This window comes from Anabrus simplex, chromosome 3 (genome assembly GCF_040414725.1).
Source record: "Anabrus simplex isolate iqAnaSimp1 chromosome 3, ASM4041472v1, whole genome shotgun sequence".
NCBI lineage: Eukaryota > Metazoa > Arthropoda > Insecta > Orthoptera > Tettigoniidae > Anabrus > Anabrus simplex.
This window is the reverse complement of record NC_090267.1, coordinates 509,726,920-509,743,359: the sequence shown is the minus strand read 5'-3', so window position 1 is coordinate 509,743,359 and position 16,440 is coordinate 509,726,920. Positions and strand designations below refer to the sequence as shown.

The following is a 16,440-nucleotide window of genomic DNA, read 5'->3' as shown; positions in this document are numbered from 1 at the left end:
GCACGAGAATGGAATCGTTCACTGGACGACGTCAGAGGAATAACAACTACAGTGTCATTTGAAAGAGCATTAAGAGGTATAGCAAGATGCGAGTGACCTGTGTACTTCTAGCCTTTCAGTGATTGTGCTACTACAATATCATTACTAGCTATTATTATTATTATTATTATTATTATTATTATTATTATTATTATTATTATTATTATTGCTGCTGCTTTTGTTTGTACGTCTCACTGTGGTGGAATTTTATTTCAGTTATATTTTGATTGTGTTTAAATTGTGTCTTCTAGTATTAATTACGGTAGTATTACTAATGACTTTAATGTATACTAATTGGTTTAGTGTAAGAGAAGGCCCAATGGCCTTAACTACGCCAATAAAGACATTTATCTATCTAACATTCTTCTGTAACACCACATTTCAAATCTTTGCATATGCCGCTGATTATGCATGATAATGGTGATACAGAACGATAATAAACACAATCAATTTATAACATAAAATGCACTATTGGTTTTCGAGTTTCATGACTCGGTGCATTGTAATCCAAGTATGAATTAATGGAAATATTTAAAAACACCATTCATTATCACATTCATATAAGTTGGTTACACACACAAGAGGAAACCCTGGCAAGATATTTTAAAAGACGCTAATTGTGTGTAGTTCCTTACTCTCGGTGAGAGAATTCTATAGCCGTTCCATTGAATGGTTTTATGCTGATGTATGATTTATGGATATAGCATGTGAGAAGATGGATTGGGTGTAATGTTGATGAGCATACGAGAAGAAAATATGATCAGAGGAAAGATACTGCAGTGTAGTATGTGTACACATCTCATTTGTTTGATATTTAACCACTAGAGGGTCTTGTGATGTGGGGCGACATGAGTAGTGTACTTTAAAGAAAAAAATAAAATGTATGCAAGAGTTCAATGCCTTCTGTAGTTCGTTCCTCAGTACAATAAACTAACATTGCAGTAGTTAAATACGAATAACAGGAGCATCTGAATTAATCTTACTGTCACATTGTATCAGAAGCAACTGGTGAATTCTGAGAGGGTGAAGTGAAGCATATAATTTCCTGCAACTATCAGTTATATGTTAATTCCTATCTAAAGCTTCATTTATAACAACCTGAAGGTTTTTCACAGTGGTATTACCACACTGCTGTTCATTACAGGGGGTGAAGGTTTTTCTTTCAGAATAGCTATACTGTTTGGCTTGTATGTTAATTGCATTAATTAGAAATTAAATACCATTGCTGTGCTTATTTTGTAGATAGAAAATCTTTTGGACTTGGGCCATTCATCATTAGGTTAATCATACTTTCTGTTAGTAGTGAAGATAGCATCTTATCCTTGAGCCGTTTCATAGAACTAAACTCCCTTTTCTGTGAAGCTGTTGACTTGGTAGTACTGCAGCAATGCTGATGAGTTTAACTAAGGTACTGTGGTCAAGTTTCAAAGTGGTAGTACAATTGTGCTTTAGTTACACATTTACTATAAGTGCTGCATAATGAACACACATCTCTTTCAGAGAGCTTGCACTGTTTATAACGACTAATGTTTTTAGCTTAGTGTAGTATCTGTTACTACCTACAAGCTGCCGCGACTTCTCGTAAGACGCAGATAGTAGGCCTACGTGCAATATAAGTGAGTACAACAATGCAGTAATATAATACATCATTTGCACACAAGTGTGTGTAGATTTATCAATGTTAAGGAAAAAATTAGAAAGTTAACAATTTCCATAAGTTTCCTGTCTGGTAATCATGTTGGAATTAACATATACAGTATCTCTCATCCAAATGAGTTTGGTTATTCACTTGACTCTTCCTCCTACACAGCTCATTGATGCAGTGTTTATGACTAATCAACTTTGTTTTCTCATGAACTCTGTAAACCTCATAGTTTATAACATTTGGTTTGCTACAAGGGCGCATCAAAAAGCAAGTTACACTTCCAAGTTATGGCCATTTATGAAACCACCTACACACAGGCAATACAGCTATGACAACATACAGTGTAAGTTCACTATTCCACATAGTTCACAAGAGACTGCAAACATTTCTCGGAACGGTCAACCATCTTTTCGATTTTGGATGCGTAGAAATCACCTCCAGCGCTATGTAACCACGTGGAGTCAGCTGCTTTCACCTCCTCATCGTTTTGGAATTGTCGTCCACCGAGATCCTTTTTCAGTTTACCGAATGCTTGATAATTGCGTAAGTCAAATGAAAGAGAAGTTCCACCTAATCAATACTATTTTATTGTCACATTGATTAGGTGGAACTTCTCTTTCATTTATGACTTATGGTGACTATCAATACGGAATAAAAAATGAAATTTATCAATCAAGACAATGATAATCGCGTGGCACTAAGTCTGGACTGTATGGAGGAAGTTGCCATACCTCCCACTTGAATCCATGTCAAAGAATACTGTTGCCATTACCTTTCCTGCTGAAGGTTGGACTTTGGCGGTATGTGGTGTGCACCCATTCCGTCGATATTCTCTTTGTTTCGGGGATGAAATGGTAAACCCACGTTTCATCCCCTGTGATGATTTGCCGTAGAAACTCGTTGTCATTCACAGAATCTGTGCGTCCAGCATCAAATTGCTTACACCACTTTACAATACCTGGGAGAAATATTGCACGCTCACCATATACAGCAGTGATTTCACGATTGAATGTCTGTGCAATTGAGCCGTTTAGCCCATGTGGAGCCAGATTTGGAGTGAACGTACAGTTGACGCGCCATTGAGTCTAGCCCGCTCTGCGTACACAACACGATGGGACAACCCTGCTATTGGACGTGTCAGCAATTACTGTAGCTTGCTCCGCATTGGCCACGGTCATGATACACAGCGTATTCTCGCGGCGAGCGAGTGTAACTTACTTTTGGATTCCCCCTCGTAGATCTTATTACTGTTAAATAGAGATGAAAATGTACATTCTTAGCCATTGTTTAATTTGAACTAGTTTCCTAATTATTTCTGTTTCTTGTTTTAGAATTTTCAGGATGACATCAGTAGCAGTGGAGGAGCAAGGTAGTCGAAGCGGGTCATCTGCTTCTACCTTCTCGTCTTCGTTGCCAGGAGACGAAAACCTTAATGGACGTCTAGTGGATTTTAATTCACGCCATTGTTCTGTGGTGAGGACACCTCAAGCACGGAAAGCAAAGCGGATTCGATTTTATCGTAATGGTGATCGGTTCTACAAGGGAGTGACGGTGGCTGTTACTCCTGAACGATATCGTTCCTTCGATAGCCTTGTGACAGACCTTACACGAGCATTGGTGGACAACGTTAATCTTCCTAGTGGAGTGCGCAATCTTTTCGATATGGACGGGCGGAAGGTTTGCTGTCTCGAAGATTTAGAAGATGGCAAGTGTTACGTGTGCTCAGGTTTGGGTGAATCTTTTAAGAAAGTAGACTATGCTGGTACACAGAATCAAAACAACAAGATAAAACCGCCTCGTAAGTCGGTATCATCGGCTCAGTCGCCAGATTCACCGAGGCCTCCAATCATTCGGAGCTGTGCTCCTGATTATGTGCATCCTCGGTTAATAACTGTGATCAGGAATGGAACCAAACCCCGAAAGGTAGTAAGGCTACTGATCAACAAACGAAATGCTCTTTCATTTGATCACGCTTTGTCGAGTATTACAGAAGCAGTTAAACTGGATACTGGTGCTGTTCGTAAAGTCTTCACTGTGGATGGCAGTCAGGTGGGTTTCCTTTACTTCAATCAAAACTTAATGTTAGTTCACTTTCATTGCAATAAGCAAATCTGTATAAAAATCAGTCTGCAGTGATTAGAATCCAGGGCTTTGAAAAAGATAGATAATACCTTTACTGGTTTCAAAATTAGGGCTCAAGGCCCTCCCTTACACTTAACTAATAGAAGAGTATTCATTTATATATAATTTCAGATGCAAATAAAACAAATAATATTAATAGCAATAATAATGCTAGAATTCTTAATTTTAAAATACACAAAATAAAGTACACTTAAATGACGTAACGACAGTAATCGATTCATTCATCTCATTCAATCCTCTATTCACTCAACAGTTATCCAGCAAGTCAGCAGGATCTACTCAACAAATCCTCGCGGCAAGCCACTTTAAACTTGCAATGAGAAGGATTGTCTCTAATGTTCGCAAGTAGCGAATTCCATGACCTAGACACAGATTATGAAGGAGCAGTTGTACACAGCAGTGCGGTTTACAGGTATGGCAAGAGAGGAGCCAGATCTTGTATTGTGTTCATGATAGGACGGGAGGTAAGAAAAAGATGAAGACTGATAGTCGGGAGTATTAATGGAAAGTACTTTGTGCAGAAGTGATAACATGTGAAGCTCACGGCTCTGGTGCACTCGAAGCCACGACAGCTATAAGGTGATATACGAGCATCATATCGCAGATTAAAAATATATCTTACGCAGCTGTTCAGGCTTTGGTCCAGTTTCTTGTTACTGTCGCAGATTATTTCAATCAGCACAGTGTCACAAAGTCAAATATAGGTAGTATTAGAGAGCGAATTAGTTGTACAGGGAATATAAGCATATATGTACTTCATTACATGTGCTTATCACCTGTTGAGTCCAATTTAGGGTCTGTCGTAATAATTCCTAAGTTAGTCACTGAAGTAGAGTAGGGTAAGATTTTATTGTTTAAAATTATTAGGGAGATGTCTTCTTGCTTGAGGGAATATAGGTTTTTACTGGTGCTGATAACAGCTTGAGTCTTATTTGGGTTTATTAACAAACTGTTTTTATTTGCATAGTCTCTAAGATGTTGAAGGTCGGAATTTATTTTAGTAATTGCAGTATCAATATCACTCGGTTTTGAATGATAGTAAATCTGTATATCATCCGTGTACACTTGTAATTGGCAGAATTTAAGAGCTTTTGATATATCATTAATTTGGATGATAAATAGCAGTGGTCCGAGAACTAAACCCTGAGGGACACTGAGAGTCTTACTTTGCCATCCTGAAATAAAATTTCCAACTGTCACACGTTGCTGGCGATTTTCAAAGTAAGATGAAAAGAAACAAAGTGACACACTATTAAAATTTAGCTCTCGAAGTTTCTGCAGTAGTAACTGAGGGTTGACAGTGTCGAAGGCACTACTGAGATCTAATATTGTCAGTACAGTCACGTCCCGTTGGTCCATTGCACGTCTGATATCATCTGTCACTCGTAGTAAAGCTGTCGCAATGCTATGTCCTTTACTGAAGCTGGATTGAAAGGGGTTAAGGATGGAATGCTTGGTAAGTTATTCAGTAATAATTTGTGTATGAACTAGGCATTCAAGCACCTTGGATAAGGGTGGTAGGATGGATACTGGATGATAATCCGAAGAAGAATCTAACTTGGAGCCCTTCAGGATTTGTCGATGATATTGTTGTTTTGTCTGAGAACATCTGGGAATACTCCGTTTGTAAGGCAGTAGTTAGATATGAGTTAGTATTGGCAGAACAGCTCCTAAGATAGCCTTAATAAGCGATATAGGAATGTTGTCATCTGCGGCATTAGATGTAATGTTCATTTGAACTGACATTTCTAAATGAGAATTGCTCATACACAGACTGCTGTTGTAACAAGGGTAGTGTATTTTTAGGGAAGGACTTGACTTATTTCCTTTAATTCCATGTGGAACATAGGGCCTCGACGAAATTTCTCCAGCTTGTTCTATCTGCCGCCATTGCTTTCACCTCCCTCCATGTCTTGCTAACTCCAGCAATGTCCTCATCTATGGTTCTCTTCCAGGTAATCCTCAGTCTGCTTTGCCTGCGACTGCCTTGTGGATTCCAACTCAATGCCTGCCTTGTGATACTCTCTTGTGGTCTTCTCAGGGTGTGCCCAATCCATCTCCATTTTCTTCTCATTATCTCTTTCTGTATGGGACTTTGACTTGTGGCCTCCCAAAGTTCTTTGTTTGAGATAGTTTTTGGGGACCATATTCTCATGATGTACTTCAAACACCGATTTATAAAAGTCTGTAACCTTGTGGTAATGTCTTTGGTCACTTTCCAGGTCTCACTTTCATACAGTAACACAGATTTAACATTTGAGTTGAATATCCTTAGCTTCGTTTTTATACGAATGTGAGGGGGATCTGCATATTGGTCGTAACTGTGCAAAAGCTCCTTTGGCTTTATTTATACGACTCACCACATCTCTAAAAGCACCTCCATCCTGGCTTACCATGCTTCCTAAGTAGCAAAATTCCTCTACCCTTTCTATATCCATTCCATCTAGAGTCAAGTTGCAATTGTTATGATGGTTTATGCGCATTTCTTTAGTCTTTTTGTTATTAATCTTTAAGCCTACTTCTTTAGCTTCTATTTTTAAGTCATTCAGTTTGATTTCCATGTCCCGAAAACATTCTGCAAGAAGACAGATCATCCGCATAATCCAGTTCTTCCAATCGGTTATTTAATCCCCACTGAATGCCACGCTTTCTATTCGTTGCCTCTCTCAGCATACAATCCAGTGTCATGATAAACAAGATTGGCGACAGTGACATCCTTGTCTTACTCCAGATTTTACAGCAAAAGTTTCAGACAGCTTCCCTTTCCATAGCCTTCCACATTTTCCTCCGGTTGATAGAGTCAAAGGCCTTTTCAAAATCAATGAAATGTATATACAGAGATGTCTGATACTCAGCAAATTGTTAGTGTGTTAATCTGATCCACAGTAGACCGACCTTCTCTGAAACCTGCCTGTTCTTGACGTAGTCTCCTGTCAACGACTATGCTTATTCTGTTCTTTAGGGAAGGAGGTAGAGGCTATTCTTGGCCGTGCAAAATGAGCCTCTAGCGATATGCTTCGTACATGTTGCTGTACGGCTTTACCTACACCTAACGTATGTAATTTACTCCATTTTTGTCTCGGGCTGTTATTGTTCATCAGTTCCTGAAAGTATTTATATTTAGAATTCCTAATTAACTGCTTGGTTCTGTTTCTCAGAATCTTGTACCGCTCGAAATCATCTGTGTCATGCGTCTGTATTGTCTATACAGTTTGTCACGACTGGCCATAGCAGATCTTATCTCGGCCGTTAGCCACGCAGAAGAATGGCAGGTTATTGTTACTTGTTTCTTTGGTGCATGCCTGTCAAATATTTCTAGTACCAGTGAATTGAATTTGTTTACTTTAGAGTTAATGTTCTGAAAATGACATACTATCCCAAGGCAGGTTACATGCATTGTGGCATAGTTTATTTCGGTCCATATGTCGTAAGTCTCATAATGCAATGTGGTTCGTACTTAGGCATTCGTGTAGAATAACACGCGTACAATAGGTCATGTGAAGAGATGCCAGGAGCAGGGATCTGTCCGTGCTTAGTTACATTTTGAGGTTGATTTGTCACAAGAAGATCAATTAAGATATGACTTGTGCGGTCAGCGTAATGAACATGATTAGTAGCGTTGAGGGGTAAAATTGTCATGTTTGTAGCGAGAAATAAATTCAGTCGATTGTTCGTGTCAATAGTGTGCTTCAAAAGGTCAGTGTTAAAGTCACTCATGATTATAATGTCATTGTATGCCGAGATAAGATTTGTTAATGCGTCTTCAAAATCATCAATGTAATAGACAAGAAAAATGTTCCACCGATCAATACTATTTATTGTGAGTGAATTATTGCACTAGTACCGGTTTCGGCCTTTCTTGGCCATCATCAACTAGCACACTATATTTACAGTCATCAGACAAAATTACAAAGATGTTGCGTTATAAATAATATTTCAAAATCATCAGTCTGTCTTAATTTAGGCGGCTTGTATACAATCCCTATTAATATCTTTTTATGGCAGACTAATTCTACAAACATAAATTCTGGTCACAGTATTAGTCTTGGGTCAGCAGTGGAAATTATCTTACATTTTAGATCATTTCTGTAATAAAGAAGTCCACCACCTCTTTTGTCAGTACGGTCATGGTGTAACATTGAGCATCCGTCAAGGTTAGCTGCTGATGACGGCAAGTCTTTACGCATCCAGCTTTCATTGATTCCAATAATATGTACCTTATTCATTTCAAAAATAGCCTGTACCTCTTCCAGATGAGCTAATAATGACTAGCCATTTAGATGGTAATAGTGAAACGACCGCAGGTAGCTGCTAAGCTTATCTTGCAACACAAGTCCCGTTGAAGGTGGTAGGGACGAAAGAGATGGGGAGGGTGAGGGCTGTGGAGAGGAATGCAGGTGAATGGTATTACCATTGTTCTGGTCAACAAACATATGGAACTAAGCAGTATGAAATAAAATTAAGTACAGTAAGATGTAAAATGAGCTTACCCGAGCAACTTGGTGAGTAGATCCACTGACTTCCACAAGCACACACTTGCACACATACAAATATAAACTAATTACTACACTTATAATTTCCTTTTCTAAGTTCACGAGTTCATTGTACTCCCTGCAATGTATTTTAATTGTACATATTTTTGAGATGTACTTCCATCTTCTCTTTAAAACACAAATGCATCCAACTTGAGTCCAGCATTTCTGCAGTCTCCATAAATCCCTTGCCTGATTAAGGATATTTCTTTTCACACTTGTTGGGGACTCTGTTGGCATGAGCCCACTACCCTCCCTAGCTCGCTTCGCACGCCACACTTGATCACGCTCATGGTACCGAAGGAACTTAATGATCGGTCGCTTTCCCTGGGAGACCACTTCAGCAAGACATTCGATTTTTGTGGCCTAGTCTGTGGCAGCGATCCACATCAAGAATTGAAAGAAGCAACTATCCAGAAAGGAGTGAGGCAAGGCTGCAGTTTGTCCCCCCTCCTTTTCAATATTTACATAGAACAGGCAGTAACAGAAATCAAAGAGGAATTTAGAAAGGGAATCACAGCCCAAGGAGAGGAAATCAAAACCCTGAGATTTGCCGATGATATTGTTGTTTTGTCTGAGACTGCAGAAGATCTCGAAGTTGCTGAATCATGTGGATGGAGTCTTGGGTAAGGAGTACAAGATGAAAATAAATAAGTGCAAAACAAAAGTAATGGAGTGCAGTTGAATGAAGGCAGATGGTGCAGGTTACATTAGATTAGGAAATGAAGTCTTAAAGGAAGTGGATGAATATTGTTACTTGGGTAGTAAAATAACAATGGCAGAAGTAAGGACATAAAATGCAGACTAGCACAAGCAAGGAAGAGCTTTCTTAAGAAAATAAATTTGCTCACTTCAAACAGTGGCATAGGAATTAGATGTTTCTGAAGACTTTCGTCTGGAGCGTAGCATTGTATAGAAATGAAACGTGGACGATAACGAGCTCAGGAAGAAAGAGAATAAAAGCTTTTGAAATGGGTTACAGAAGAATGCTGAAGGTGAGATGAATAGATCGCATCACGAATGAACAGATACTGAATCGATTTGGCTAAATTTACATAAAATTAGCTTCATGGTCCATATCGCACGTCAGTAGATTCACAACTATTTATTTATTTTCCACCTAGTCAATACAATGATTGCCTAAGGCATTTTAATGGTTAAGTGGTACATGTTTCGTTTATTATCAACATCTTCAGCCACATAACACTGTTTAGATGAAAAATACATAAATTGGCAAAGTAATGCTTTAGAGGGAGTGTCCTTAAAATTAACATAAGATAAGAACTTATGTTAATTTATGTTAAGGTAAGATCTTATTAACATAAGATACAATCTTATTTTAATTTTAAGGACACTTCCTCTAAAGCATTACTTTGTCAATTTATGTATTTTTCATCTAAACAGTGTTATGTGACTGAAGATGTTAATATACGAAACATGTACCACTTTTAACCATTAAATTGCCTTAGGCAATCATTGTATTGACTAGGTGGAAAGTAAATAAATAGTTGTGAATCTTTGGCTAAATTTGACGAGAAGAAGAGATAGACTGATAGGACACATCTTAAGACACCCAGGACTTGTTCAGTTAGTTTTTGAGGGAAGTGTAAATGGTAAGAACGGTAAGAGTAGACCAAATGAATGGCAGATTAGTGTTGATGTAGGATGTAGTAGTTACGTAGAAATGAAAAGGTTAGCACAGGATAGGTTGGCACGGAGAACTGCATTACACCAATCTATGGACTGATGACTCAAACACAACACAACCTTTGCTGAGGGGGAATCCGTGATTTTGGACCAAAAGTGGCCAAAAAACAAAAAAAATGCGAACTTTGGTGTACATGGTAGTGAGTTTTTTCTTTTCAATTGTTGCTGTTTTTTGCAGGTCCTGAGGAGACTTTTTAATAACACCTGCATGTCCCTTCAACTGTTTAGCAGTTGAGCTTTTTCTCAAAACAAACTTTTTCTAGAAAAAAAGATCTAGACAAACCCATTTTAACTTGATTAGCTTCAAACTTTGCACATATTTGCAACTACATGTTCATGATTTGTAATATCAGTTTTCAAAACTTTCAGAAATAGGAAATTTCAGTCAATGCATGGAAAGACAAGCTGTTTATGAGATGCAATTGCAACATTACTTAATAACAAAAAAAAAAAATGTTTAAAATGTGAGTTCTTAATCGGTAACAAACATAATACTACACATTATTCCTTTGACCTTCATGAGCTGAACAACAACATTTCGAACCAGAAAACTAAGAATTCGTGCTCCTGGAGCTTTTTGAAAAAAGATAGCTTTAAAAAAAAAAGCTATAGCCTAATTCCAAAGTAATTGCTCAGTCTAAACCATATTTTGAATTTCTCTTATCAACATCATCATGTCCCACTTCAGTCGCCTGGGTGTGGTTTACAAGCCGCCTCCACTCCTTTCTGTCCTTCCATTTTCCTGCTCCATTACTTCGCCACATCCAATCCAGTTCCTCTAATGTCCTTCCAAATCTGATCCATCCACCTTCTTCTCGGTCTTCCAACTGGTCTCTTTCCCTTAACTTCTCTAATTCCCTCTTGCTACCCATTCCTTTCCCATTCTTTTTACATGTCCGAACCATCTGTCTTGCTTTCTGTATGTTCTGTACTAATGATTCTATATTTAGCTCTTCTCTGATCTTAATATTTTGAATTCTATCTCTTCTTGTCTTTTTAACCAATGTTCTTAAAAATTTTATTTCTACTGCTTAGATCTTGCTGTCTTGTCTCTTATTAGTTACCAGCGTTTCTAGTCTGTGTTATAATTGGTATGAAATACTGTTTATATAATGTTAATTTCGTTCTCTTGGGTACTTTGTCATCCTATAAAAGCTCTCTGACTTGATGATAAAATGTTGTACCTTAACTTAGTCTGTTATTAATTTCAGGGTTCATTTCATTACTTCCATTAATAAAGCTACCCAGATATGTTATTGCTACTCCAACCACTACTCTTATACCTTCATCTCCTTCACACAATATACATAACATTTGTTTGAGTGCCAGTTGCTTTTTAAATAAAAACAACGAAATTTGGTAGAGCATACCTCTTATATCAATTATCTCAAGGCGTGAGGTGATAAACTCACATATCTGGCAATATACAGGGATATGGATCAGGACAATATTAAATTACTGTTGCATTTCCACAATTGAGGATTGTACATGGAACTGGAATCACTTATTATAATTAAAATAAAACTGAGTTTATGACTATAATTTACATCACAATGAACAAGCATTGACGTCTTTTAATTTAACAAAAAAAAAAAAATATCCAGTAAGATTTGCGGTAATATTAAAAAGGAAATTTAATCTAAATAAAAAAAGCTATTGGCATGAACTTGAAGTGAGATGTGATATTGCCGCTGATTACGTTCTTCTTCATGTTATGAATGCATAACATGTCTGATGCTTTAATTACCTGATGTCTGCATACACCGCTGTTGAACTTTAAATTCTTGGGAAAACCTATGAGCTGAAGTCGGGAGCCGTCTGCTGTTATCTTCTTATATAACAAGGAGTTGTCCTACATACCATGTACGCGTGTAGGGAGCTCCAATGTAATTACGTCCACTCAATATATTATAAGAAATAGGAAAATATTATTCAAACATCTTGTGAAGTCCATCCTCACAAGAAGATGATGTTTTTTATCAGCATAGTACCCGTCTCTGCTCGGATACAACCACCACTTGTAGACCTCGATTATTAGAAGACTTCTTCAAACACAACTCTTAGCTCTGACCATCACTCTAAGACCACTTCTTCCATTTGATACATCTGACTGATACATATGATCTGATACCTCTCACCACCGTTGCATCAACTTTTATAACCTTGCGATGACAACTCATCTCCCTACTCTCTGTTCATCCCTTCCACCTCAACATACAGTAGCTGGCGAATACTGACACTTGATACCAATATAAATGGTTTTATATACTATATATTGGTATTATCTATTGTATTGGTATATTGGTATTATAAATTTACTCATTCAGGACAAATATTTCAGATTCCCTATGGGAATCAACATCCACATCGTTACTGACACTTGGTCGCAATCACATGCCCACGCACTGATGTCATCAGTCATGTGTCGTATAAACGTACCCAAGCGGATTACAGTTGACTATGCTGCATGAGTCATCGGTAAACCTACTTGCACATAACATTCTCAGTTAAACATAGCCTCGATTGCAAAATACTCTGCTAACACATCTGGCTAGAGTTACAAGCCACAGAATGACTATATCAAACCAACAAATCTCACTAATATACAGGATAATTACAAACATATGCACTTAACCTATGATTAAATACAATAATATGCATGATACCTAATTATTACAGTCTAAATGATGAGAAACAGAATATAAAATCTAATGAATCGGGTTAATAATGATAATAATAATAAAAATAAACACTGAATGGAATCTGTAACCCTGTTGTACGGTTACAGAATGCCTCCCTCATGAAATAATCGATTAAATGAATCGATTGATTCATGAAATATATACATAATCACCTGAAATCGAGTAAAGTGCCCTTTACAAATTGGGTACATAGTATCATCCATCTGGATGTTCGTTGTTGCACATATAAAACATTGATCAATTATCATTTTCACTTTGATTATACAGTATTATTTACATACAGAGATTACATTTCTTTCTCACTTCTGTCATTTCAAACGTTCATTTAGTGTCCAAAAGTAATTCTCGAAGACATTTCATTATATACACTTTCTCCAAGCACTGGAGTTTATTGCACTGCCATGCTTCACTTATCACAACACATGCTTTTTTCACTGAAGTCCTGTTCGCAATGCCAGCTTCATAAAATATGGTGAATTAACATAGTAATGAGAATTAATCAACAAACTCGCATGATATATTTCTTAAGATTTCTTATGTTGTATGTGCCTACGATTTTTCCTTCCTTGTCTTCTAATGAATAAGCACATTTCCCAATCCGTTTCACTACAGTGAAGTATCCCTGATATAACAAGAAAAACTTAGAAAATTGACCAGCTTCTGCTGATGACGGGAGTGGCACTCGGAGTAAAACCTTGTCACCAAGCTCAAATTCATCCAATGTAGTCTTACAAAAGTTATCATGAACATAAATTTGTGTTCGTAAAGATGTGTTCTACCAGGCCGGTCACTAAAAACATCACAATGTGATATCAACAATTCACACAATTCGTCCTTCTGACTTTCTGCTAAATTACATTTCTCCACTGTCTCATACAATTCATCTCTAGAATCTCTCTGTATAGACACATGGCAGACATCAATATTTTTCCTAATATTAGGAATTTCACAAGACCCTTCCGTACTAGAACACACTTTATTCGCACTAATTTCTGACAAAACATCATATGGTAACCTGACTTCCCTGCTACTCTTTCCCCAAATAAGATTGGCATTACACAGATCAAAATTTAATTTAGCCTTGTGACACGTTAACCAGTCGGTACCTAAAATAACTGCATAAACTAAATTAGGCGCAACTAAGCATGGTTGGAAAATACATTCTCCACTTTTTGTTTATTCACCCTTTGGGACTTGTTTCCAACAGCTGTTACGATGAACGTATTCCTCACTGTAATTTCCGCTACATCATACTTCTCTCTCAAAACTTCCTCATACAGCTTGGAATTTACACATGACTTCTCACTACCAGAGTCCAACAAAATCTTAACTTTTATGCCCCATATCAACAGTTCAATCGTCGGTGTAACAGTAACACTACTTAGATTATCCTCATTACATAATATAAGATCACTTAACAAATCTTGCCTTATATCTAAATTTAAATTACACTTATAAAATTTATTGTCTACGATTAAGTCTTCACTTAAAACATTTGAATTATTGCTACTTAGGTCACAATCATGTTTACTTACAACTATAGGCTGGTCGACATTAACATACTTATCTACCTTATACGTGAACTCACCATTTACGGACTGTCTCAGTGACCTGTTTATACAGTCCGTTGCGCGTTTAAATTACTTGTTTCGGTTACGACTTGTTGGTTACACACCTCAGTCGGCCTCCCCTGTTGCCTATTTCCTCTAGCTTCATTATTATTATTATTATTATGGCCTGGATTCTCCCGCCTCCCAGCTTCTGGTTGATTTCCATAATCACACCTCCCAGTCCTGAAATGTTGCGAACTATTTTGATAATTTCTCTCCCTGTGGAAATTATTATTAGGTCTCTCCTGATATTCTCTTCTGTAGTTACGATTATTCATAGGCCTGTCCTGATTATTAGGTTGGTTACCCCTTTCTTCTACATTCCTATTTAGTGTCCTATTATTCAAGCTACTACCTAAACCATCAAAACTTTCCAACAAAATCTCCATTTCCTTAATAGTCTCCACTCTTTGCATACAAACAGCTTCTCTTATTCTATCGGGATAGTGCTTAGCCATAAGTCTAACTATATCAGCCTCAGGTCCAATACATTCTAAACTTCTCCACACCAAAACATGAGCCAAAAAATATTCTGTCATTCTAACACCCTCGTTAGAATTATACCTGCCAAACATTACTCTCTCTCTCTCTCTCTCTCTCTCTCTCTCTCTCTCTCTACTCTGAACACCTTCACTCCAAAATTTAGCCATGAATTTCTCCTTAAATTCAGTTAGACTAGACATCGAGCTTTTATATACCTGAAACCAAGACTTAGTCTCTCCTACGAAAGCATTAGCTAAGATCTTCAATACAGTTTTCCAGCTAATAATATTGTCTCGTAATTGAACAGCAAATTTCTTCTCTATTACTCTCATAAATTCCATTGGGTTGAATTCTTTCCCAGAAAACTTAGGTAAATCATGATCTCTAGTGATTAAACCATTATTTACAATTATTTCACGTACATTTCTACTATCACGCACTTCTTGCTGGAGTACTCTCTGGCAACTCAGAAATTTTTCTTCCACTGTTTCCTCAGCCTTTTCTTGAATTTTTCTTAATTCCTCCTGCAACTTTTCTTCCGATTCTCTCACCTTCTGTGATAATGATTTTTGTTCACTCTCTAGATCACCTACTTCTCCAAGTTTTCTTTTCACATGTTCTACCCTACTAATACATTTCCTAGTTTCTTGCCCCACTGTATTGGTTATCTTTTCAAACCTTTCTTCCACTAACTCATTGATTTCCCCCCTTTTAGACTCGATATTGGCGCCCAATTCATCAATCTTATGCCCTTGTTTGATGCATGTCTCACTAACTTGCTTGATTTCAGTATGGAGATTGCTCCGACCCAATTCCATCTCAGCTCTGATGTCACTACACTCCCTATTTACCTTACTTTCTAAATTATTAATTTGCTTACTTATTTCTAACACCTTATGATCTATCTTATTACTAACATCATTGATCTTCTTATTAATACTAATACCCTGAGCTTCAATTTTCTCACTAATGACCGCTTCAATTTTCTCACTTATAATATTATTCTGAGATTCAATTTTCTCACTAATGACCGTTTCAATTTTCTCACTCATAATATTATTCTGAGATTCAATTTTCTCATTCATAATATTATTCTGAGATTCAATTTTCTCACTCATAATATTATTCTGAGATTCAATTTTCTCACTCATAATATTATTCTGAGATTCAATTTTCTCACTCATAATGTTACTCTGAGATTCAATTTTCTCACTAATGATATTATTCTGCTCAGTCATTTTGGACATCAGCAAATTAAATAAACCAAGGTCAATCACCCCTTTACTTTGATCTTGCGTGACAGCGTTTTCCTCAGTCTCTACTATTTTCTGACTTTCAGCAGGTCCCATCTTAGTCACCAACTTCCTATTTATGTTACCACCTTGGATTTCCTTGGACACAAAAACCTCAGCCTCATCACCTGACTGCATATTGCTATCCTTGTCCATCTTTGGTTTCCTACTAATTTTTTGCGATCTCAAAGCTATTTCCCCTTGCACTTCCTCTGACATTACCCTTTAAATACAAACTTCAACAAAATGACCTTCCTAACATTACTTGGTGAATTTAACATGTGCGTA

The 16,440-nt window shown here is 37.2% G+C and overlaps 1 protein-coding gene across 9 annotated transcripts in view; it reads left to right on the top strand.

The window, feature by feature from the left end:
• The window catches only part of LOC136866602 (serine/threonine-protein kinase GA29083), a 351,399-nt gene that overhangs the window by 12,935 nt on the left and 322,024 nt on the right, over positions 1-16,440 (top strand). For all 9 annotated transcript variants that reach the window (XR_010859568.2, XR_010859569.2, XM_067143720.2 and 6 more), the window contains exon 2: positions 3,016-3,733. Coding sequence is in view for 7 of the 9 variants with exons in the window: in XM_067143720.2 (XP_066999821.1) it covers positions 3,026-3,733 (708 nt within the window). In the remaining 2 variants the exon portion in view is untranslated. The remainder of the gene's footprint in view (positions 1-3,015; positions 3,734-16,440) is intronic.